The 26,044-nt window shown below is 43.3% G+C and overlaps 1 protein-coding gene across 1 annotated transcript in view; it reads right to left on the bottom strand.

Annotated features, from left to right (window-relative positions):
- Positions 1-23,526, bottom strand: part of SERPINF2 (serpin family F member 2) — an 88,636-nt gene extending 65,110 nt beyond the window's left edge. The window contains exons 1-2 of the mRNA XM_082246238.1: positions 23,427-23,526; positions 23,203-23,260 (exon numbers count right to left, since the gene is read on the bottom strand). Coding sequence (XP_082102364.1) covers positions 23,203-23,260; positions 23,427-23,476 — 108 coding nt within the window. The 5' untranslated portion in view covers positions 23,477-23,526. The remainder of the gene's footprint in view (positions 1-23,202; positions 23,261-23,426) is intronic.
- Positions 23,527-26,044: the final 2,518 nt, after the last annotated feature.

Below are 26,044 nucleotides of genomic sequence, written 5' to 3'. Positions count from 1 at the left end.
CGTGGAGAGGATGAGGTTGAACAGCTGCTGGTTCCCAAACCCTTCCGCAGGTTGGTGCTAGACCTGGCCCATGGTCATATAATGGGGGGACATCTCGGTATCGAAAAGACAAGGGAGAGAATCGCCCAGAGATTTTCTGGCCCGGGTTGCATGCAGATGTCAGGGGGTACTGTGAATCATGCCCTGAGTGCCAAATGCCGGTACCGTCGCCCCATTTTCGCAGTCCCCTGGTCCCTCTACCAATCATCGAGGTTCCTTTTGAGAGGATTGGCATGGACCTGGTGGGGCCGGTAGTGAAGTTTGCCCAGGGTCACCAGCATATTCTGGTAATCCTAGACTATGCGACTCGCTATCCTGAGGCCATACCCTTGCGTAACACTTCCGCTAAGGCTATCGCCAAGGAGTTATTCCAGGTGTTTAGTCGAGTGGGAATCCCAAAAGATATCTTAAACTGATCAGGGCACCCCATTTATGTCCAGGGTTACCAAGGAACTGTTTAGATTTTATATAATCTCCCATCTCCATACCTGTGTCTACCACCCCCAAACAGATGGTTTGGTCAAAATATTTAATAAAACCTTGAAAAGTATGCTAAAAAAGGTGGTTGACAAAGATGGGAGAAATTGGGATTTTTTGCTCCCATATCTTATGTTTGCCATACGAGAGGTTCCGCAAGCATCCACAGGTTATTCTCCCTTTGAGCTCTTGTATGGTAGACATCCCAGGGGGCTGCTGGATGTTGCCAAAGAAACATGGGAAGGTGAGGCCACCCCATATAGAAGCGTCATAGAGCATGTCTCCCTGATGCAAGATAGAATTGCTGCTGTCCTGCCACTGGTGCAAGAACATATGGAGCGAGCTCAGGAGGCCCAGAGGAGGGTCTATGATCGGGGTGCCAGAGTCCATACTTTCAACCCCGGGGACAGAGTGTTGGTACTGGTTCCCACGGTTGAAAGTAAGTTCCTAGCCAAGTGGCAGGATCCCTTTGAAGTTATCAAAAGGGTAGGAGAGGTCAACTATAAAGTCTACCAACCAGGGAAAAGGAAACCACAACAAATTTATCATGTAAATCGCTTAAAGCCCTGGAAGGACAGAGAGACTTTATTGGCTGCCTCTCTGGCCCCAGCAGACCGGGTGCCGGCGACACCTGATGTCCCCAAAACAGATTACCTGTCTGTGGCACAACAAAATGACGTTAAGGGGTTTGTGCACAAAAATAGAGAGACTTTCTTCCACTTACCTGGACTGACCAACGTGATCCAGCATGATATAGTGACGGAACCAGGGGTTCGCGTAAATTTAAAGCCATATAGAATCCCAGAGGCCAGGCAAGAGGCAGTCGCAAAGGAAATAAAAAATATGTTAGAGTTGGATGGGATAGAAGAGTCTCACAGTGAGTGGTCGAGTCCCATAGTATTGGTCCCAGAACCTGATGGCACTATCAGGTTTTGTAACGATTTTTGGAAACTCAGTGTACCCAAGTTCGATGCATACCCGATGCCTCAGGTCGACGAACTCGTGGACAGGTTGGGACAGGCCCGCTACATAACAACCCTAGATCTAAGGAAAGGCTATTGGCAAATACCCCTAACTGAATCAGCCAAGAAGAAGACTGCCTTTTCCACTCCGGAGGGCTTGTTTCAATACAAAACGGATGCCTTTTGGTCTGCATGGGGCCCCTGCATCCTTCCAGAGGATGATGGACAAAAAACTTTGAGACCACATCGCTCGTACGCAGCTGCTTATGTGGACGATGTGGTCATCCATAGCCCAGATTGGGACTCGCACCTGCCCCGAGTACAGGCAGTGGTAGATTCCCTTAGGGAAGAAGGTCTCACGGCCAACCCAAAAAAGTGTGCCAAAGGCCTGGAGGAGGCCAAATACCTTGGGTAGGTTATTGGTCGGGGACTGGTCAAGCCTCAGACCAATAAGATTGAGGCAATTCAAAAGTGGCCCCAAGCGGTAAAAAGCGAAACAAGTTCGGGCCTTCCTAGGCATTACGGGGTATTACCAGCGGTTTATACCTAGCTTTGCCACCCCTCTGACTGACCTAACGAAGGGTAGAGGGTCGGTCATGGTCAAATGGAATCCTGAAGCGGAGGAGGCGTTTCAGGAGGTTTAAGCAGGCACTTTGTGTACTACCGGTGCTGGTGACCCCGGACTTCACAAAGGAGTTTGTGGTACAGACTGACGCCTCCGAGGTAGGCCTAGGTGCTGTACTATCCCTGGACAGAGGTGGTGAGGAGCTCCCGGTTGTATACCTGAGTCGAAAACTGAACAAGCATGAAAAAAAAAAAAACGATGCTATTGTCGAGAAAGAATGTCTTGCTATTAAGTGGGCTTTGGACTCCCTGAAGTATTACTTGTTGGGGAGGTCGTTTAAGTTGGTCACTGACCATGCTTCCCTAAAGTGGATGTGTGACAACAGGGAGAAAAATGGCCGCATGACAAGATGGTTCCTGGCTCTACAGCCGTTCAAATTAACAGTAGATCATAGGCCGGGTAAGCTCCAAAACAATGCGGACGCCCTCTCCCATGGTGCACTGTATGCTTGGGTTGATTGCTTAATCGCCGGCGCTTGAGCAGAGGGGGAGGATATGTGATGGTATGTGGATAGGTGAGGTAGTAGACAATCTCTATATTTCACCTCGCATACGTTCTGTAGTGAGAGACTGAACCGGAATCCAGCTCGGGTTTTTCCAGCCTCCGTGTCAGGCTAGGTTCGGGTCCAGAGATTGTGAGTTACCTGAGTCCATGCTCAGGTGGACTTTAAATGAACAGGAAAAGAGCACAGAAATGCGCTGGCCTGAGACTCAGAAGGGGATCTGAGAGAGTAGCTCTGTTTGGACTTTAAAAGGTTTGCTTTGCCATGTGTTTTTGTGGGTGAAGGGGACCAGCCCCACACTGTATATTGAGGAAAATTCCTGTATAGTTTAGAAAATTCCTGTATAGTTTAGCGCAGGATGGCAAGGATTTATTTTACTGTTTTGTTGTTTGTTTCATATTTGCAAACCTCTGCTGAATAAAGCTGGCAACCCACAAGACTTTTAAGAAATTACCTGCATGCTGACCTTAATTTCCTGGAAAAGGCGATCCCTGTGAGCTAATCTCCCTCAAGGGGTTTAAAGTGTTTTGGGTTTATCCCAATGACGTCTAGGCACTGAAGAGGTCAGGTCACTGAGGGTATTTCTACTGTCCTTGCAATTTTATTTGATATGTTGTACAACTACAAGTAACAAAAGCTACATTGGTTTTGATCTGGGTTAAAAAAAAAAAAAAAAAACCCACCACACACACACACACACACACACACACACACACTATTATTAGGTAATAAATACCACCAAAAGAAAGCTCGGTCTCAAAAATGGTATCAAATTATTTGGGTACAGGGTTGGGGACAGCCAAACATTTACAGAACTGAAAAATGGCCTGTGTGGGAAGGGGTGTTACATTCAGAAAATGGTCTGTGGATGCCAATTATTATGGCAAGGGGTTTCCAAAGATAACCAGGGTATTTGAAATCAATCATTTAACTGTATTCTACAAGTGGTGTAGATTTTAAATGAATGCAAATTATTATAGGACAGGCTGACCCAGCAATTTTAGACCAAGAATCCCAACATTTCACTGTGACATCTGCAGGTAACTCAGTTACAGCAGTTAGTGTCAAAACGTATGCATCTACAATGTAGAAAGAAGTTCCACCAATTTAACCTTGAAGGTGTACCAGGAAAAAGCCTTTGTCCAAAACACATTACATCAAGATTACACTCTGCCATTGAACACAGGCAATGGACTAGGCCTTCTGCAGCAATGTGCTGTAGACTGATGAATCAAAGACAGTTGTTTGGCCATCTGTATACTAGACATGCTTGATGTTAACTGAACGCAGCATTTCAGGAGAAGAACCTCATACCAATTGAAGAAAGATGGTGAAGATACTATGGCTTTGGGAACTTGCAGAAATGAAGTCAACGATGAATCCTGTATCATATCAAAAAGTGTTTAATAAGAATGTAAGGCCTTCATTCCCAAAGTTGAAGTTAAACTGCAAATAGATCTTAACATGATAATGATCTAAAAAAACCCAAAAACAAAAACCACACTAGACAGAAATCCAGGCACGGATCAAAAGAAGAAATGGTTTGGCCCAGTCAAAGCCCTGATTTGAATCCCAAAAATGGGGGAGGTAAAATTAAAATCTATATAACAAAAAAAAAAAAAAAAAAATATGAATGGTGTTCAAAACACCTACAATAAAGACATTTCTGCCTCTGGGGCCAAGGGTGTACTTCTTTTCCAGTACTTTATTACATCTATTGATATTTTTGCTAAATAAAAAAGGTTTAAAAAAAAAAAAAAAAAAAAGGCAAATTTGTCCTTGCATTTTTATTTATGTATATTAAGTTTATCTGTAGGCACCGGCTGATAATAGATCTAATGTTTGCCTTTTTAGTTGGGTTTAAAAAAAGTCAAATTCCATGGGGTGTGTGTTTTCAGACAACAGTATATCCCGGTTATGATATTCTAGGGCAGTGATGGCGAACCTCGGCACTCCAGATTTTTTGTAACTACATTTACCATGATGCTCAACTACACTGCAGAGTGCATGAGCGTCATAGGAAACGTAGTTCCAAAACATTTGGGGTGCCGAGGTTCGCCATCACTGTTCTAGGGGTATTGCTAAAAAGTGTAATGCTTAGCACTGAGTTCAGTCTGGCTTGTTGGTTCTCTCATTTGAAAATGTAAAAGTTCCACACATAAATGGCTGCCTTTGTAGGCGTTTCCACCTTCACTTAAGATTACAAGAAAAAACGTCCTCAAGCCTCCTGGCTATGCTTTCACAGTGTTGCTGCTTAGGCCTCAAGTTTAGACATTTGGTTGGTCCCTCACAGTACCACTGTGCTCATATACATCTCTTAACTCCTGCTGCTCTTACTGAGCTAACTCTGAACTCGAACAGCTCCCTGCTGCACTGACCCATGCCCTGGTCAGGTGACCTCCTGTCTCCCGGGTGGAGCCCCGAGCGATGGCCAGTGCGTTACGGTTTCACACTGTCTTTAAACAACCTTAGGGTGATCGGAGGATGTGGAATTACCCCATTTCTTGGATTGGCATAATAAGTGACCTAAAGCATTTTTTATTTTTTAACCAAATTCACTTTTAATTCGGAGTCTTCCCAATTTCTGTATTGCAGACTGACTTAATGTTCAGCCTTTGATATCGGCTTTTATTTGGTGTGGTAGAAGCTAAATTATGCAGAATCACAAATGCTTAGGAGATCTTCGTGCCACATCAATCTAAGCATTATGAATCTCCTCAGTCTTAAACGTTCTGGCTTCCTATTCTCTCCCAGCTTATATGTAGTCCACCTATTCATAAATTGTGGGAATAATCCTCAATTTGATACCATATTCCTAACACTTGGAGGAGCACAAGATTTACATTACTAAATCAGACAACTCTTATCACCCTTAACCAACTTTCCCCCTGCCGTTAAGGCAACTTTCAATAGTAACCTATAACCACTTATTTCTCAAGAAACGTTTTAAATTTCAGTGTCTTTACAAATGCAATCTAAAAAAATATTCCATTTCCTCTTGTACAACTTTCATTCTTCGCGATTAAGGCTTTTTTTTTTTTTTTATATTTACATATCCATATATCTATATACATATATACATTTATAGAAGTGTGTGTGTGTGTGTGTGTGTGTGTGTGTGTGTGTGTGTGTGTGTGTGTGTGTGTGTGTATTAAAAAAAAAAAAAAAAAAAAAAAAATAGCCTTAATCGCAAAGGATGAAAGTTGTACAAGGAGGAAGTGGATATTTTTACACTCCACTAGGAGACCCGATAAGGACGCGGGACATCGTTATGACGACGTGCATGCCCAGGTCTGACTACTGGCCAGCTGATGGCCATAATTAGTGAGGACGCACACCTGTTGGGGAGCTACAATACCACTGCCTTCTCCCCTGCCATGGTCAGTATATGGAGAGAGTGGTGGCTGTAGCTTCTTCTCACAAAGGATGGACACAGATTAATTCAAAGGTATTTTATGGAGCCCATTCCCCCCCCCCCCTTTGGTAAATTTGAACACCCTTTATATAATAATTGGGAAGATTGCTTTATGCATCTCCCTAGGACTATGAAGCAATATACTTTCTATAATATTGGCACTCTTCCCATTTTACTCCTATGGGGTTTTTTCATCCTTGGGGTGGGTAGGCTCTTTTTGGATGCTTTTTTACATATAGCTCTGTGAATTTTCAATTTAACAGCCCTTACCCTACTATATCTACTTTTCCTCAGACAATAAATCTGACACTTTATTACAGAGGTATTGATCCACCTCTGTGGGTCTCTGTGATACAGCCTCGCTTAGGAACGGGCGTTTGTCCATCTTAGCACTAGGGGATATCTTCATTGCCTGTTATCCTGTAAATCATTCAATCATAACAATCCCAAACACACCTCCAAGACAACCACTGCCTTGCTAAAGAATCTGAGGGTAAAGGTGATGGACTGGCCAAGCATGTCTCCAGATCTAAACCCTATTGAGCATTTATGGGGCATCCTCAATATGGAAGGTGGAGGAGCACAATGTCTCTAGCATCCACCAGCTCTGTGATGTCGTCCTGGAGGAGTGAAACAGGACTCCAGTGGCAACCTGTGAAGCTGTGGTGAACTCCATGCCCAAGAGAGTTCAGGCAGTGCTGGAAAATAATTGGTGGTCACACAAAATATTGACACTGGGCCCACTGCTGCCATTTTTTTGCCAGGGGTGTACTCACTTTTGTTGCCAGCGGTTTAGACATTAAATGGTTGTGTGTTATTCTGAGGGGACAGCAAATTTACACTGTTATACAAGCTGTACACTCACTACTTTATATTGTAGCCAAGTGTAATTTCTTCAGTGTTGTCACATGAAAAGAGAATAAAAGATTTATTCTTTTTGTGAGAATACATACAGCTCAAAAAAAAAAAAACACCACACAAACACACACACACACACGATCTCAAGATCTCAATGGGGAAAAATATCATGCTGGATATCTATACTAATATGGACTGGGTAATTAGATAGAAACGAAAGGATGCAACATCACTTGATGGAAATGAAAATGACCAGCCTACAGAGGGCTGAATTCAAAGACACCCCTAAAATAAAAGTGAACAAAATGATGCAGGAGACTAGTCCATTTTGCTGAAATTTCATTGCAACAACTCAAAATGGTACTTAGTAGTTTGTATGGCCCCACGTGCTTGTACGCATGCCTGAAAACATTGGGACATGCTCCTATTGAGATGACGAATGATGACCTGGGGTATTTCCTCCCAGATCTGGACTAGGGCATCACTGAGCTCCTGAACAGACTGACGTGCAACCTGGCAGCGTCAGATGGAAACAATGTCCCAGAAGCGTTCTATTGGATTTAGGTCAGGCAAGTATGGGGGCCATCCAATTTTATGGTATTAATTCCTTCATCCTCCAGGAACTGACTGCATACTCTTGCCTTATGAGGCCGGGCATAACGGTGCACCAGGAGGAACCCGGGACCTACTGCACCAGCGTAGGATCCAACAATGGGTCCAAAGATTTCATCCCAATACCTAATGGCAGTCAGGGTGCCATTGTCTAGCCTGTAGAGGTCTGGGTGTCCCTCCATGGATAGGCCCCCCCCCAGACCATTACTGAGCCACCACCAAACCAGTCATGCTGAACAATGTTACTGGCAGCATAATGTTCTCTACGGCTTCTCCAGACCCTTTCACGTCTGTCAAATGTGCTTAGGGTGAACCTGCGCTCATCTATGATTAGCACAGGGCGCCAGTGGAAGACCTGACAATTCTGGTGTTCAATGGCTAATGCCAATCAAGCTCCATGGTGTCGGGCAGTGAGCACAGGGCCCACTAGAGGACCTCGGGCCCTCAGGCCACCCTCAAGAAGTCAGTTTCCGATTGGTCAGAGACATTCACACCAGTAGCCCACTGGAGTTCATATTGTAGGGCTCTGGCATTACTCATCCTGTTCCTCCTTGAACAAAGGAGCAGATACCGGCCCTGCTGAAGAGTTAAGGACCTTATACAGCCCTGTTCAGCTCTTCTAGAGTAACTGCCTGTCTCCTGGAATCTCCTCCATGCTTGAGACTGTGCTGGGAGACACAGCAAACATTCTATCAATGGCACGTATTGATGTGCCACCCTGGAGGAGTTGGACTGCCTGTGCAACCTCTATAGGGTCCACGTATTACCTCATGCTACCAATAGTGACACTGACCCTAGCCAAATGCAAAACTAGTGAAAACAGTCAGAAGAGTAAGGGGGGGGTAAAAAAAAAAAAAAAAGTCAGTGGCCTCCACCTGTAAAACCATTCCCATTTTGGAGGTTGTCCCATTGTTGCCCATCTAGTGCACCTGTTAAGCAACTGACACTGATTGATAACCCCCTCTACTACTTAACTGACCAGATCAATATCCCAGGAGTTTAATTGACTTAATGCTATACTCTGATGGCAGAATCTTAACACTTTACTTTCTGGTTCAGTCAATGAACAGTCTAGGGGTTGTTAGACACGATCCCCTGTACTCACGATACTGCTTTCCAGGCTTGCCAGTGTCTCAATCCCTCTAATCAGCTCTCCTGGATCTCTGGGTTCAGCTCCTTCCTCCTGGCTCACCAGGCCGACTGCCTGTGACCATACACCAACTGCTGCAGAAGGAGGAGGCAGCCGCCATTCTCCTTCCGGGACTCACCAGCCAAAACTCTGAGCACATGTGCTCCTGGCTTTTATACCACTCCCCACAATGCACCAAGACAACCAGTCTATGCCAATCACTGGGGCTGTAGCAAAGGCTGTGTACTCATTGGCCAGGATTCCTCCACTGTCCAATGTGCCTCTCCATTGGACAAGTGGGGGCACTCCCCCCCCCAGACCACATGAATCACACACACTGACAGACCTAACACACAGACCCTGCTCCCTGTTAAGCAGAGAGCAATAAAGAATAACCTGCTGCTCCTCCGATAGGCAGGCAGAGCCAAAACTATACTCACTCTCTAGCACCTACCTATGAGGGTGAGATGTATGTATGTATGTATGTATGTATGTATGTATGTATGTATGTATGTACGTACGTACGTACATACACATAATATTTACATACATACATACGTAGCACCCTACAGGTAGGTGCTAGATAAATGTATAGTGGGCCTTGTCTGCCTAAACAGCAGGGTTGTAATTTGTTTAGGTAGGGTGTCATGGCTTCCAGATGTGCTTGCCGAAGGGGGAAGTCTCCCCACTGGCTCCTGTGAGAGGCTTCTCATAGGGCAGTGTGGGAAGCCCAATCAGGGGACACATCCAGGCTTGTAACTACCCCAGAAGGCAGATTATGCTGCAAAGGATTCTGGAAGTGGGTATAAGTTTGGGGGAAGTGCGTGACACAATGTCTTTGGCGGGAGCAGAGTCCCAGGAGGGAGAGTATGGCTGTCTCGCCTGTCTGAGGAAGTGGATGTCTCGGGGTGTCGCCTGAGAATCCGGAGAGTGCCGAGTTGAGCTAAAGGGATCCGGTGTGCCAAGAACCTGTGGAGAGTGAGAGGGGTCCAGTCCCAGGAAAGCCTACACAGGTCATGAGTACTGAGGATTGCCCCTGGGGGTCATTAAACATAACAGACAACCTAAAATATGGAGGAAAAAAAAAAGGAAAGTTTTTGATAAAATCTGAGCCACCATTAAAAGATTCCATTTAATGCACTCTCCTTGTAAACACTTTCCATGCAGTTGCTAGCCATTTTAACATCATGGTCGGTTTAGATTTATAGATACCTTGAGATGAATGTTGCAGCAGAGTGCAGTTGCAGGGCCCCTGTCTTTGTGTTGGAGACCTAAAGACAAGGTCAGTAGTCACAGGGGATCTCTCAACTGTTTTCCAAACAGCCTGAAATGGAGCTCCTTGCCCCCCAGAACTAGGGCGCAGATCTGAGCCCTCCACCTCTGCTGCATCTGGCAGTTCTTCTTGCTGAGCCACCTAAGATGCTGAACAGCTCCCTGCCTGATCCTTTGGACTGCCTTGTCTTTTGTTTCTGGTAAACCTTAAACTCTTTGCTCCTCTGATAAACTATCTGATTTAAGCCATGTCCCTGCACTTCCTGTTTGCCATATTATTGTGCTCTCTCCAGCCGATATCCTGCCGCTTTGCATACCTGCAGCTGTCCTCATCTCCACTACTGATCTTTAGTTTGTTCCTTGACTACTCCTCCACTTGATACCAACCTATTAAAACACGTCACCATTTTTCTAGTTAAAGATATTTCTAAAAGGTGCTATTGACATTAAATTTTGACATGTCGGTAACAACCCATGCAATCTATACCTACAAACCAAATAAGTTCAGAAATTAATTTCTGTGTAACAAAATAGAATGGCAGGGAAAAAAAAAAAAAAAGAAGTATTAACACACTAACTGAAATCTATTTAAATACCCCATAACAAATCCTGTTGGCAATGACAGCTTTAAGACGCCTCCTGTATGAAAAAAATAATTGCATGCATTGCTCAATTGTGATTTTGGCCCATTCTTCCACACAGCCGAAGGTTCAGCAGACGTCTTCTATGAACTCTGATCTTTTGTTCTTTCCATAGATTTTCTATTGGATTCAAGTCAGGTGATTGGATGGGCCATTATAGCAGCTTTATTTTCTTTTTCTTTGAAACCAATTAAGAGAGTTTCCTTGGCTTTGTGTTTGGGATCAAAAACCAAATACAGTGCTGCGCCAGAAAAAGTATATATGTTTGGGATCATTGTCATGCTAAAATGTCCACCCTCGTTTCATCTTCATTATCCTGGTAGATGGCACTGGCAGCAGATTTTGATCTAGAATGTCTTGGTAAATTTTTCCATTCATTCTTCAATGATATGAAGTTTGCCAGTACCGTATGATAAAAAAACACCATGAAGTTCCCACCTCCAAACTTCACTGTTGCTATGGTGTTTATGGGGTGATGGGTAGTGTAATTTTATCTCCAAACATGGTGTGTATTATGGCATCCAAAGAGTTCAATTTTGGTCTCATCTGACCACATTATATTCTTCCAGTATTTCACAGGCTTGTCTAAATGTTGTGCAGAAAACTTAAATGAGCGTCCACATATTTTCTTCAGCAGTGAAGTCTTACGTGGCAAGAGTCCACAAGTGGTCCTTGACTCTTGAATAACTCTTCTGAGAATTCTTTCCAGTCCTCTGTCAGAAATCTGGTCGTGACTGGTTTATGGTGAAATGCTGTTCTTTCCATTTCTGGGTTATGGCCCCAACAGTGCTCACTGGAGCATTCAGAAGTTTAGAAATCCTTCTGTAACCATTGCCTTGAGTATGTTCTACAACAGTAAGCTTGCAAAGGTCTTGAGAGCTCTTTGCTTTTACCCATCATGAAATGTTTGTGTGACACCTTAGTAAAGCCTAGTACACACGCAACGAATTTCCGCCGACCGGTCATTCGTCTTTTGTCCAGAGTGGTGTTTGTTGGTTGGAATGTGCTCTAGACTGCACATGAATTTTCCCGCACGACAGAATTCTACTTCAGAAGTGATGTCATGTGTTGAATTGCTTTCTTTGTGTTGGTTCATCTCTGAGCATGCCCAGTCTTGCTCAGATTTTTCCCTGTCGAAAGCTGTACTGACTGCACGAAAATCGGACGTGTTTTGACGGTGGACAAAAATTTTATAGCCTGCACACCAGAATTTTTTCGGCCGAAAAGTCGGAGTCGGTTGTCGAGAGCACCATACTAACAAGCCAAAAATCGTCAGATCGGTCGGACGAAAATTCCCAGCCGCATTTCGACTCGTGTGTACAGGCCTTAAGAATACACCTTTTCATAGGCCATCAGTTGAGACTGAATCAGCTGATATTAATTTGCACTGACAAGGGGCAGGATTGCTTTCTTGTTACTGATAGATTTCAGTTGAGGTCTTGGCTTTCTTTGCCTTTTGCACCTCCCTTCCTTTAGGTGTTCCAATACTTGTTCCCCGAGTCATTCCATTTACACATAACCTAATTTATTAACTTGTTTTGGTTTCTTTATGGATTGCCTCCACTACTGGACTAGGTGCAATAGAGTACTTCTACTATGATGGCCTTTAATAGATAGAGGGCCTAGGATACAAATGCGGAAGGATACCGCTGGTCAGTAATTCAGTGATGGGTGAACAAGTTGTCTGCACGTTTTGTCAAGCAGCTAGCCTAGCCACTCTACCTTTTTTGGGGTTGTAGGCACTTTAAAAAGTTATTGTGCATTTTGTAAAGGTATCTGATGCAAGGGCTTCCAATTTGCACATTAACTACTCTTCCATCTAGCTCTCAATCCCACATTTCAATTTAGATCAGGTTCTTTAATAAGTTAAACATCAGTTTGTAAAAAGGTCAGTAACTGATCCGACTACTCTAAAGCTGAAAGCTGCAATCTGCTCAATAAGTGCACACAATTGCCCTTTACATTGCCTTGGTAAATATTATATGTCACAAAGCTATGAATCTATGTTAATATTTAGGGTGTCACCTGTTTTGAAGATTAGATTGTAAACCAAGTTAAACTGGGACCGAGCCACGAGGAAAAACAAGAGCCTTGACATTTGATAAGCACCGTTTTATTTTGCTTCTTTGTGCATTATGTTGCCTAATCCCAGTGGCTTACTTCACATATAACTAAGTATATTGTGACATTGGCATGGTTTGCTCAAGAGGATGTAAACCCTAGCGTGCAATACATGTTCTCGTTTCTTCTATTAAAAATACTATTGAAAAGGGTTTTGTTCAATTTGTTAAGAAAAAAAAAAAAAAAAATGCAAATACCTTTGGATTTTGGCAGAAATCCAGTGAGCTCAAACCTCCTGTCTGTGCTGAACTCAATCAGTTAACACACAGTTCTCTTCTCTGACTACAGAACACCTCCCACCTATAGAAAAGAAAGGGGGAGATCTACTGTACTCCTACAATTTCCTGTGCTAGTCTGATAACACTCCTCCACAGATATAGTAGTCAGTGAGTGGTGTCACTCTAGTACAGGAATTGTGTTTCTGGCAGGATCACTGGTGAATTAAAGGGGGGTAGCGTGCACACCTATTTTTTTCTTAAAAAAACACATTATACTTAACCTGCCCTGTGCAGTGGTTTTGCACAGTGCAGCCCGGATCCTCTTTTTCCGGGGTACCACGCCAACGCTCCTGGTTCTTCCCTCCTGCTTGCTGTGGGGGCACCCAAGCAGGCGCACTGCTGACCTTCAGCACTGTGTGTCTATTCACACGGAGTCGTGGCTTGTCCCCGCCCCCTCAGTCTCCCGATTAGCTCACTGGATGTGATGGACAGCAGCAGAAGCCAGTGGCTCCCACTGCTGCCAAAAGCCAATCAGTAGTGCAAGTCCTCGGAGAGGCAAGGCTCTCGTGAACATTGCTGGATTGAGGGGGCTCAGGTATTGGGGGGGGGGGGGCTGCTGCACACAGAAGGTTTTTTACCTTCATGCAAAGAATGCATGAAGGTATAAAATCCTTGTGCCCTTACCAACACTTTAAAGGATTTCCTTAGGCAAACAGGTCTGAGGTACAAAACAGAAATTAACAAGATCACAAATAGATTGACTATAGTGCACTTGCACAAAGTGTGCAGGTGTATGCGTGCATAATGAACACAATTTCTGAAACGACTGTATTAGACACTAATGCTTAACCCATACATTATGGTCCCAGAGTTTAGGGTGTGTTAAAGGTTCAGATAATGGTGCTTCTGTGCCCTCTGATGCAATACGGTGCAGTGTGCACACATGAACACAGAAGCCATTTTTTATTTGAAAATAGAAAGCTGAAATAAAATAAATATTGTCTGGAAAGGTTGATTCATGTCATGGTATAGCAAGTAGTATAAAGTCACATTCAACTTGGCTTTTTCTGTAATGATCTAATGAGGGTCAATATTCGCCATAGAAGTCCAAGAGCATGATGGAAGGTGTAAAAGATTGTGAAATCCCCTGTTGGAATTCATGGTGCCATGAAGTCTGGAATTGGTGTCAATCGTTCAAGCTACGTGGCTAAAAAGATGAAAGAATGGAAAAATTATTATTGGAGAATACCTCCCAAACATCATGGATTCTGCGGGACTGTCCCCGGAATTCAACAAAATTCCAGCATCCCACAGATCCGAGCCGCATTCCTGCCGACTATCACTGTAGGGCAAGGGCAGAAGAGGCTTACCTCTGATTCCCCTTGTGTGCCATTCTGTGGAAGGTGCATCTAAACAGGAAACTTCGTCTGCCTATGCATTGTCCCAATGGCAGGGTGCAGGACAGAGCCCCGACTCCTCCTCCACTCTGCTCTTGTATTACTATTCCTTCTTCATCAGCCTTCTTAAACACACTCTCTCAGCTTGTTGAAGCTCCAACCTTGCCTGCAGGTGGAGAGGCTGGTCAGGCTGCTTGAGGACAGAGCTCTGACAGTGCTTCCGCAGTCATGTGAAGGAGATTCAGAAGTGCTCTGGGGCCTGAGGGGCCCAGCAACAAAGCAAGACAAGTGACAATTCCCTGTGGGACTAGCAGTGCCTCTTCTCTCCCATCCCTTCAGGGTTGACAGGGGAGATGTTCTGCAGGGCTGGACAAGGGGGTAACAGGAGAGATGTTCTGCAGGAGTGTGCGCAGGGGCAATGTAAAGGGGTAGGGGGGGGAAAAGTGTGCAAAGAAAAAAAAAAGGGGGCTGTGTATACAGTTGGTGAATTTAGTCACAGGTTCCCCCCCCCCCATTTTCTCATTCTACTCAGAATCTTTTAAGCCACAACCAATACTCATTCCAATGTAACCATGCCCATTTGTTGGTGAGACACTGCATAGGGGCCGCTTCAGACAATTTTTTTGAGGGGTGCGGTGTTGGTGCTGAAAGTATATGTGGGGCATCTAATGCCTGACGTGCTCTTGTTGACATGATCAAAAGGTAGACATGATCAAAAGTGGGTGTTTCTTCGTACTCCCAGCAAGTGTAAAAGGGCAGCACAGCATAGTAATTAATCCCTGGCATGGAACAAACAAACACTCAGCCTGGCACAATAATTAGCCCCAGGCACTGCACAATAGTTACCCCCCAGCACAGCACGATATTTACCACCGGCATGGTACAACAATAATTAACTCCTTAGCACAGCACCACAATTTACTTCCAGCATGGCACAATAATAAACCCCAGCACAGCACCGATAGTTCTTCCCCCATATATCGGTACACCTTTGGACCCTAATACCAAGGAGCCGGGTTAACAAGATTCGGGCAGATAATTGGACCACCCAACCACTTTGATGGTCAGTGGAGGAGACCCAGGATTATAGATTCAAGGCCTGACACCCCTGTAGGGGTATATAGCTCTGGTGAGTTCGGTCCAAGGGGTGCGGGGAGCACTGAATGGTCACCATATACCTGAGCACCTCCAATATTCATCATCAGAGCACCTGCACTCAAGTCACTTTTTGCCCTGTATTTTAGGAAAAGTTTTTTTACCATTGTGGGACTATCCTCCTTTCTTAGTTGTTACGGACTTATTTATTCTTGCACTATTGCTGCCATAATATTTATATACCTACTGTGCACTTTATTTATGCCATACTTGATGCTTTATATTTTACGATCATAAGGCTGTAGATTTAAGTGGATCCAACTGTTTTTTTATATTTCATATACTTTATTTTTTTTTAATTTACCAAACTGTATACACACCAATTCACACCAATTTTGTACCAACCTTTCCTCACAGTTTAGCACAAGTATTTATCATCCACAGAGTTGAATATCCTACAGTATTGCACATATTTATTAGTGATACACATATGATGCACTTGACACTTTAATTATTATTCATAGTGGTGATTTATATCGTATATACTTTTAGCACCTCTTTTGGACATACAAAACCATCAGCACATTTTGGCAGCGCCATACACCTTCCCCCTTCTTTTCCTTTCATACAACAGAACATATAGAGTGAAGAGATCTTCGGTCTTTGCTTTACCTGGGTGACGAAGTCAGAGACAGCTCTTGCTGCCAGTGACCCGATGGAGCCTGGTCTGTTAACAGATGGCTGGTCTCAAACGTGGGGGTGCTAGGAATATATATTATAGCGCCCACCTGGCACCACAGGTCAGAGCCTCTCTAAAAATGTCAAACCCACACACTTGCTAAACTCCCGTCATGGGGGCATAGTAAACAGACTAGGACAGGGATCCTCAAACTATGGCCCTCCAGCTGTTGCGGAACTACACATCCCATGATGCATTGTACAAATCTGACATACACAGCCATGACTGGGCATGCTGGGAATTGTAGTTTCTGAACAACTGGAGGGCCATAGTTTGAAGACCCCTGGACACGATTTGAATATGGTTTCAGAAAAGGAGACCCAGTACATCAAGATAGGTTGCAGGATAAAATCATGGTACTAGTGTAGTGGTCGCCAAACTGCAGCCCAGGGACCGGATGTGGCCCTTTGCTTGCCTTCCATCAGACCCTTGAGACACTTTTCCTTCTACACCAACAATGGGCCATAATTCCTCCTACCAATACCAACAATGGGGCACTATTCCTCCCACTAATACCAATGATGGGGTATACTTTGCTCCCATTGATGCCAGGGCATTTTCTACTCCCCACTGGCCAGTTCGGCCCCCTGAAAGTCTGAAGGTCAGTAAACTGGCCCTTTATTCAGAAAATTTAGAGAGACCTCTACTAGTGGATTACTTAGGCATTTGGGCATACCAGTGTCTCACAAGCTACAAAAGTAAAAAAAAAAAAACTGGGATTTACTCAACCATACTCCACAAATACTATATGTAAAGATTGCAGGGATTCTTGCCGCTGTCTGAACTTTTCAAAGCTTAGCCTAAAAGTCTTCAGCAAACAGAAAATAAAAACCATAGATTGCTGCCTAAATACAAAACCCTGATGAGCCTGTCATTTGGTATCAGTGCCCTTTAGTCTTTGGCATTTCAGCAAATTCTCTGAAACATGCAAATATTTGCATTATTCTGAAAACCTATTGGACAACAGCAGAAGGGGTTGCAACGCTATCATCACCACCAAGCAAAAAAGTTTGTTGCATAGTCAATACATAAAGCTAGCACCAAACTTTGTACTCAGATTATCATTAACCAAATCTATCAGCTCCATTACTATAATGCAGTGTTTCTCAACTCCGTACCTCAGGGCACACTAACAGGCCAGATTTTAAGTATTACCTTGGGGAGATGCAGACTAGAATACTGCAATCACTGAGCAGCAAATGATATCACCTGTGATGTATTCCAGTTTTCTTGCAAACCTAGTCTGTTAGCGTGCCCTGAGGACCGGAGTTGAAAAACACTGCTATAATGGACCTGCTGCTACAAACACAACACTCAATTATTACCAATTAAAATACACAAGAAGAAGACCCATAGCCATGTATTTTGATAGCATTTATATATTTCCAAAATTTAAAAAGCATCCCAAAATTTGAATATTATATTCTTTACTGAGTTGTACAGAATATATCAGACATCCCAAGAAAGTGGAAGATAGAGAAAAGCAAAGCATCTTGCTCCAGGTGAAAGTAGAAAAATGTGCATGGCCCTGGTGGTATCTCTGGGCATTTAACATACTAGTCTCCATCATTAAAGCGGTATTAAACCCAATACAAAAAATGTATGATATGGCAACCGTGGTGGCTGCATCAGTTTGTTTTTTTTCTATGGATTTTTTTCTTCTGCTTTGAACCTGGTGATCTGGCCGGTAACACCTCCAGTATTAGTGAGACATCTTTGGAGGAGATACACTGACAAGTTTACAAAATTTAAGCTAAACTCCAGCTCAAATTTTATAATCAGCTACAGCAAACTGTTTTTACCTTCTTGGATAAAGTTTTTACACAAATAATAAAAAAAACCTTTGAACATTATGATCACCCCAGCCAGTGTTAAGTGATTTCTCTCATCAATGTTAACTGATACATTCTGCTGGAGAGCTCAAGCTTGTGAAGACAATGCACTTGCTGGCTGGATCACCAGATGAAAGAGGAAAATAAGCCAAAAAAGGAAACTAAAATTACACTCATCACAGCCAAGAATTGATATGCTGCGTAAAAAAGGTTTACATCCCAAATTTAAAATGGTAAAGGGTGTGTATACACACAGTGTGACAATTTAACCACTTGCCGACCAGTCACGTTGACTGTACTGCGGCAAAGTGGCTCGATTCCGTCGCTGGACTCCTCCCCCTGTAGGCGGCGCTCCCACTATTTTCAGTCACAGCAGGAGTCGGGCCAGGGGAGGAGCGGCGGCGATCACCGCCGCTCTTCCCTGATCGTCGGGGGAATCGAGTTTGGAGATCCGCCCGCTTGTATAAACAGAGCGGGCGGATCTCCTAAGTGACAAGGAGTGACAGATTGCTGTGTTCAGCATAGCTGAACATGCAATCTGTCCCTGTGTCACTCAGTCCCCTCCCCCCACACACGTTAGTAAGCACCAGGCATACATTATCCCCTCCCTCTCCAATAAAATTAACCCCTTCCCTGCCAGTGTCATTTTTACAGTAACAGTGCATATTTATAGCACTGATTACTGCAGTAATGTCACTGGTACCCCTAAAAGTGTCAAAAATGTCAGTCAAGGGTCCGATCTGTCCACCGCAATGTCGCAGTCCCGAATAAAAAAAAAAAAAAAAACACACACCAAAAATGACAGAAATCTTTCCCTTAGTAAAACGCAATAACTTTTGCGCAAACCAATCAAAAATACGCTTGTGATTTTTTTTTTTACCAAACATAGGTAGCAGAAAACAAATTGGCCAAAAATTTAAAAAAAATTTTGATTTTTACATTTTTGGGGGGGGGGGGATTTCATATAAAAAAATGTTACAAATATTGTTATTTTTTTCACACAGGTGATCAAATACCACCAAAAGAAAGCTCCGTTTGTGGGAAAAAAAGGACGTAAATTTTGTTTGGGTACGGCGTCGCACGACCGCGCAATTGTCAGTTAAAGTCGCACAGTGCCGAATCGCAAAAAGTGGCCTGGACGTAAGACAGCAAAATCCTCCAGTGGTAAAAGTGGTTAATTCCTGGAATGCCTGCAGTGTAGCACTATGGTGGTAGGCCACACAGCTTTTTCGCACTGACATTTTCGAATTAAAGCCCCATACACACGTACCGAATGTCTGCCGAACGATCTTTTGTCCGGTGCTGTCCTGTCGGCTGAAAAGTGCTAAATACTGCACACAAATTTTATCGGCCAACAACAGCCGACTGCAGAAGTGATGTGATGTGATGAACTTTCCCTGTGTTTTTTCTTCTCTGAGCATGCCCAGTCTTGCAAATCTGCTGTTTGTCGGCCGAATTCTGTACTGACTGGCGAACAATCGGCCGTTCTGGTGACGGCCAACAAATATTTTAAAGTCTGCATGACAGATTCTTATCAGCCGAAAATGCGATGTCGGCTGTCGGAAGCATCATACTAACAAGCCGTCAATCGGCCGATCGTTCGGCGGCCGAATATTTACGGCCGACAATCGCTACGTGTGTACGGGCCTTTACACTCGCCTGGGTCGCAGACCTGTAGCCTCAGTCTTTATGGAGTAGAAGAAGAAATAAGAAGTGTGGCTTGCATCGCACTGTTGGCATAAAATGAGTTGACAGGAATCTAAAGCAGCGAACATCCAATTTTGTGTGAAAATTTGCAAAAGTGCAATAAAAACTTTAGCTCTGTTACAACAAGCCAATGGTGAACATCCCATGAAGAAAACAAGTGTTTTTGAATGGCATAGGTGGTTTAAGGAGGGCGTGAAGAGGTCTATGAGTCCAAAAAAAAAAAACACAAAAGGATGGATGCAAAGGTGGATATAGTGAGAACCTTCGAATACTTATGCTGCTTGGTTTTTTTAATCACAAAAAGATACGTAGTTCAATAGAACATGGTGCAAGGGTCAACAAACATTGTTACATTCCAGGAATTACATTTTCACACCTAAAACACACATAAAATAAAACACAAACAGCAATATAGTGTTCAGTAACCCAAGGCAAACAACATGCTTACCGCACATTGCCATGCCCCGCACTTATTAAAATTAACTTAACGTTTCCCATCTTTACATTACATTTATGAATATAATTGAACATAAAACACCTAGAATATCTGCAGTGGATGTCTAGAATCATAAATATAGTGGAGTCCTCGGAATTCGGAATCCCTATTGATCTATAGCCATCACCACCCAAAATGCTTTGCAGCATTTTTTTGTATTAAGAGATTCACAGGCCCAAAGGTGGGTCCTTTTGGATCTTACAGGTCATGGGCAAGTGAAATATAAGCAGATGCCAGGTCCACATCTCTCAGCGGGTCTTGTGGTCTGAGAGGAAGCACATGTTGCCAATGCAGCATCAATTATTGTCACTACTGCAAAAAAACGTCACTGCAACATCTACAACCCCCTACCAGCTTGTAACATAGGAAGTACAACAAGTTGCCAGAATTGGTCACCAGGTGGGTGGCACAACACTATTGACACTCATTTTCTGAGTTGAGGGGGGATGATCCATCAGTAGGAATGAGCGCAGATGTCTTTGGACACGAGTTTGAACCTGTCTAAGCTATCGCGCCGAGAAGCTGTTAAAGTGGACGGCCATTCATAGGCGGCATTCCGCATGCATATACACCCCATGTCCAAACACACCTGAGCTCATTCCTGGTCATCAGCAATAATATAATGCTGCAAGGACTGCAATCCTGCAGTACGGGAGTATCTGGCGACAAAAAAGCAGCAATATTCATAGTTTGCATTTTGTTCCAGGCATGGCGTTCCACTTTAACCACTTGCTTATCGCCCTATAGCAGTTCTTCTGCAAGATCACAAATATATATATATATATATATATATATATATATATATATATATATATATATATAGGAGATTCTGCACTTCTGCCTGCAGAGGAACGCCTCTTCTGCTGTAATTATTTACAGCAGAAGCTGATCTGCAGGTGCCAGACACTCAATGTCTGCCGGCACCTGCCGATCTACATACAGAGACTAAGAATGGAGCCCTGCAAAGGCATAGTTCCATTCTGACAGGGGAAGGGATGGATGCCGTGTTCCTGCAAAGCAGAGACTAAAGTCCATCTCTTACTCTGGTAAAAGCAGCACAAATAGTAAACACAAACACTGGTTAGGCGCACAGTTAACTTTTTGATTGCCCCAGATGTTTAACCCTAGTACAGTGAGTGCATATTTTTTAGCACTGATCACTGTATTAGTGTCACGTTTCAGTTAGTGTACGATTGTCCACTGCAATATCGCAGTCTCGCTATAAGTCGCTGATCGCCGCCATTACTAGAAAAAAAAATTCTATTATATTATTATATATATATATATATATATATATATATATATATATATATATATATAGTTTGTAGACGCTATAACATTCACATAAACCAATCAATATACGCTCACTTGTATTTTTTTTTTTTTTTTTAGCAGAAAGTAAAAACATTTTTTTGTCTCCAAATTGTTAACTTTTATTGTTCCTGGTGCAAAAAAAAAAAAAATGCAGTGGTGATCAAATACCACCAAAAGAAAGCTCTATTTGTGGGGGGAAAAAAAATGACATTTTATCTGGGTACAGCATTGCATGACTGCGCAATTGTTAGTTAAAGTAACCCAGCGCCATATCGTAAAAAAGTGGCCTGGTCATGAAGGGGGTAAATCTTCCAGAGGTCAAGTTATATTCAAAAAGGCATACCCCTTTTTCTTTTTTTTTTGTTTTAGATTTGTAGTCAAAAGCTAGAAAAAAAAGTCCATGAACCTTTCCATAGAATGCACAGATGTGAACGTGACGCATAGGAAACCATGTTAAATGGACTGTAGTATGTTTCTGCACAGGTGTGAACCAGGTCTAAAGCTAGATTCACACCTATGCATGTTGCATTTGAGCATCACTGTAGTGCTTTTTGCTGTGCTTTCCAAGTTTTTTTACCGCGATTTGCATTTTGTTGGGGGGAAATTGGTTGTTGTGCTGATTTAAAAACGCGGTAAAAATCGCAGTAAAAACGCAATACTTGCGTTTTGGATGCAGGTCCATTGAAGTATTTTGCAGGAAAAAAAGTCCCCACCCTTTCCAAAAACGCAGAGGCCCAAAATTGCATTGATGTGAACATGTTCCATAGGAACCCATGTTAAAAAAAAAATAAAACGCATTTCTGCAAAAAGCATGGAAAAAAAAAAAAAACGCATTAGTGTGAATTCAGCCTTAGAGGGGGATTCTACTTTTGGGATGGATTTCCTCCCATTTCCTGTTATGTCTCCAAGTCCCAAGCCAGGAATAAGGGTCCATTCACACTAGCGCGACTTGTCAGGCAACTTGGTCGCCTGACAAGTCGCGGTCGGTCGCTCGCCATTAAATAGTACAGGACCCGTTCTAATAGGAGCAACACAAGTCGCTCCGACTTAGAAAAAGGGTCCTGTACTACTTTGGGGCGACCTGGAGGCGACTTGCATTGACTTCAATTATATGAAGTCTGTGCAAGTTGCGCCGAGCGTGCACCGCGACTTCACAGGTCGCCCCACCAAGTCGTGTCGCAGTCTGAATGGGGTCTAAAAGAGAGATCTCTCTGGCAGAACATAGACAATAACAATTTTTTTTTTCATCCTTCCATGCCCCAAAAGAAAAAAAGGGGGGGGGTGAAGAAGGAGGAAGGGAGGGGGTTAGGACAGGACGCAGCACCAGTTGCAATGCATTTCATTTTGGGGTTGATTTACTAAAGCGAAAGAGAGCAAAATCAGGCTCACTTCTGCATATAAACCAATCCGCTTCTAACCTCAGCTTGTTCAATTAAGCTTTGCCAATAAAACCTGGAACCTGATTGGTTTCTAAGCAGAATTGGGTTTGATTTTGCACTCTCCAGCTCTAGTAAATAAAACACCTTTGTGCCAAAGAAAAAAAAAAAAAAGAAAGTTACATTGTTACAATGCATCTAACAGCACACCCCAGATCATGCATGCTACACTAAGTATAACACACATCCACCAATGTAACTGGACCCTGATTGCTCTGAAAAGGTTGGTCATTACAAAATATTTCTTTGCACAATGCAGTGCTAGAAAAACATAATAAAAAGTTACAACAAACATGAAATGTAAAACAAACTTACAGCTAGTGAACAGCAAACTCCAGCCAGGAAAAACCAGAACAGCACTTTCCCCATGATTCTGAAAAGGACATAAATCAGGAGTTCATCATATAGTGCATTGCCCCATCAATAGGGATATAGAGATATATATATATATATATATATATATATATATATATATAGATAGATGTGTGTGTAAAAGGAGATATATAGTAGAGGAGATGTGATAAGCCCTCATCACTCACCTGATCCTCCGATGTCCTGCACCGTCTGCACACAGAAAGGTGATCAGCATCTGCCTTGCTGGATGTCAGCACTGACCCCGCCCCCTATGACGTCATCTGGTGAGTTCCTCTGTTACAACATCTACAACTTGAGCTTTTAGGTAAACAGTCTAATTCTCTGACAGGTACACCATTGTGATGCAATGCAGATCTAAGAGGGCTGATCTATAGCAGTCTGAGCACCTACCATTCTACAGGTGAATACCAGGTAGTCATGAAGGCAGGTTGTGGGTCTGGACAAAGCTGCTAATTCTGTGATTATAGGATACATCTGGAGTCAGGATCTGACTTTCCTGATTGTTTTACCACTTGCAATTACCTGGCTTGAGATTGTTATCAGGAGCTCATGGCATTTAGTATTGAAGCAGAGCTCCAGCGCTGCACTTTGTGAATGGCCAGCAGTGGGGGAAGGAGGACAGAGATGTATAGTAACTTAAGTAAAACTACTTCACTACTGTACTTAAGTACCGAAAGGCGGTATCTGTACTTTCCTAGAGTAGAATTTTTTTCTCCTACTTCCACTTTTACTTCACTACATTTTTTCGATGATTTCAATACTTCTACTCCAATATTTTTTTTTGTGCTGCATAGTTACTCGTTACAATTATAAAAATTACCACTGCCAGAACAGTAGATGGCAGGTTTCATGAAGCTCAAAACATGTGTATTATCAGTGCATACGAAAATAAATGCTACTGTATGTATAAATAAAAGCTGCATTTGAAATAATAAAAAACAATATGATGTTCAAACTTTTGACTTCTTTCTTTAATAACTACATAACACAGTACTTGTACTTTTACTTTCATACTTGAGTAGCAATTTTTTTTTCAAAACTACTGGTACTTTTACTTTCAGTACTTGAGTAGCAAAATTTTTAAAAAACTACTTGCAATACTTAAGTACAAAAAATGTTGAATACTTTAGTACTTCTACTCAAGTCACTTTTTGATCGAGCACTTCCACTTCTACTCAAGTCATTTTTTGATCGAGCACTTGTACTTTTACTCAAGTATGGGTTTCGAGTACTTTATACAACTCTGAAGGAGGAGGAGGGAGGGTCAAACTTCCAGGGGAATGCACTGCGGCAAGGTCACCGGGAAGCGGGGATGGGTACCTGTCAAAAACAGGTACCCGCCCCCTGAAAGGTGCCAAATGTGGCAGTGGAGGGGGGGAGGAAGCAAAGAAGCGGAGCTCCGCTTTAAGCAGGCGATAGATGATACTAAAAAATTGCTTGATTCCCCCATTAACCACTTGCTTACTGGGCACTTAAACCCCCTTCCTGCCTGGGCAAATTCTCAGCTCTTGGCACGGTTGCACTTTGAATGACAATCGTGCGGTCATGCAACACTGTACCCAAATTACATTTTTTCATTTTTTTCAAACAAATAGAGCTTTCTTTTGGTGGTATTTTTTCACTACTGGGGTTTTTATTTTTTGCTGAACAAACAACAAAAGACCAAAAAGTTTGAAAAGAAAAAACAAAAAAACAGTTTTTATAGTTTGTTATAACATTTTGCAAACAGGTAGTTTTTCTCGTTCTTTGATGTGTGCTGATGAGGCGGCACTGATGGGCCCTGATAGGCACTGAATGGCTGGTGGGTGGGCACTGACCTTTACTGGTAGGTGGCGTTGGTGGGCACTGGTAGGTGGCACTGGGGCACAAATGATCCTCCCCTCTTCAGGGCTGATGTCCCTCTGATAGGGTGCACTGATGGGCGCTGATAGGCGACACTGATTGGCACTGATGGGCACTGATAAGGCGGCACTGGTTTACACTGATAGGTGGCAATGATGGGCGGCCCTAAAGACACTGGTAGGTGGCACTGAAGGACACTAATAGGTGGCACTGATGGGTTGCACTGATGGACAATTATAGGCACTGGTAGGTGACACTGATAGGCAGCACTGATGATGGGGCACTGAGAGGTAGCACTGGTGGGCACTGATAGGTGGCACTGGTGGGCACTGACCTTCACTGGTAGGTGGCGTTGGTGGGCACTGGTAGGTGGCATTGGGGCACAGATGATCCTCCCCTTTTCGGGACCAATGTCCCTCTGACAGCAGCCAGCGGCGATCTGCTTTTTTTTCCTCCTCCGGCTGCTGTTTACATCACGAGACCAGCTGTCAATCGCTGACAGATGATCACGTGGTATGGGGGTATGGACTCGCTGATCACAGAGCGAGCCACGTGCGCTCCGCAGGGAGAGCGCAGGTAACTCATGCACGGGAGGGCATAAAGTACATGGACGCCCTCCCGGCAAATAAGGTCCGCGCTGCAGCCGGCTTTTGGCTATAGCGCGGACGGGAAGTGGTTATCACAGTCAATGTTGATGGGGGAATCCCTTCCGCCGATCTATTGTGTTACATACGGTACTGATGTATGAGCATCAGATATTCCTGGCAGAAAAGATTGGAGGATGGGCTGTATAGCACATGCATATATTTCTGCACATTTTGCATGTACATATGTGTAAAATTATTATTTTTTTTGTTTAATCAAGGGAAGGTGGTATACACGTGTAAAAATACTGATCAGCAAAGCCGATTTTTGTGTATTTCCTTACTGATCTATACAC

The sequence above is a fragment of the Pelophylax lessonae genome, assembly GCF_965119305.1.
Source record: "Pelophylax lessonae genome assembly, chromosome: 2".
Taxonomy (NCBI): Eukaryota; Metazoa; Chordata; class Amphibia; order Anura; family Ranidae; genus Pelophylax; species Pelophylax lessonae.
The sequence above is the reverse complement of the archived record's forward strand: the minus strand, read 5'-3'. Positions and strand labels throughout refer to the sequence as shown.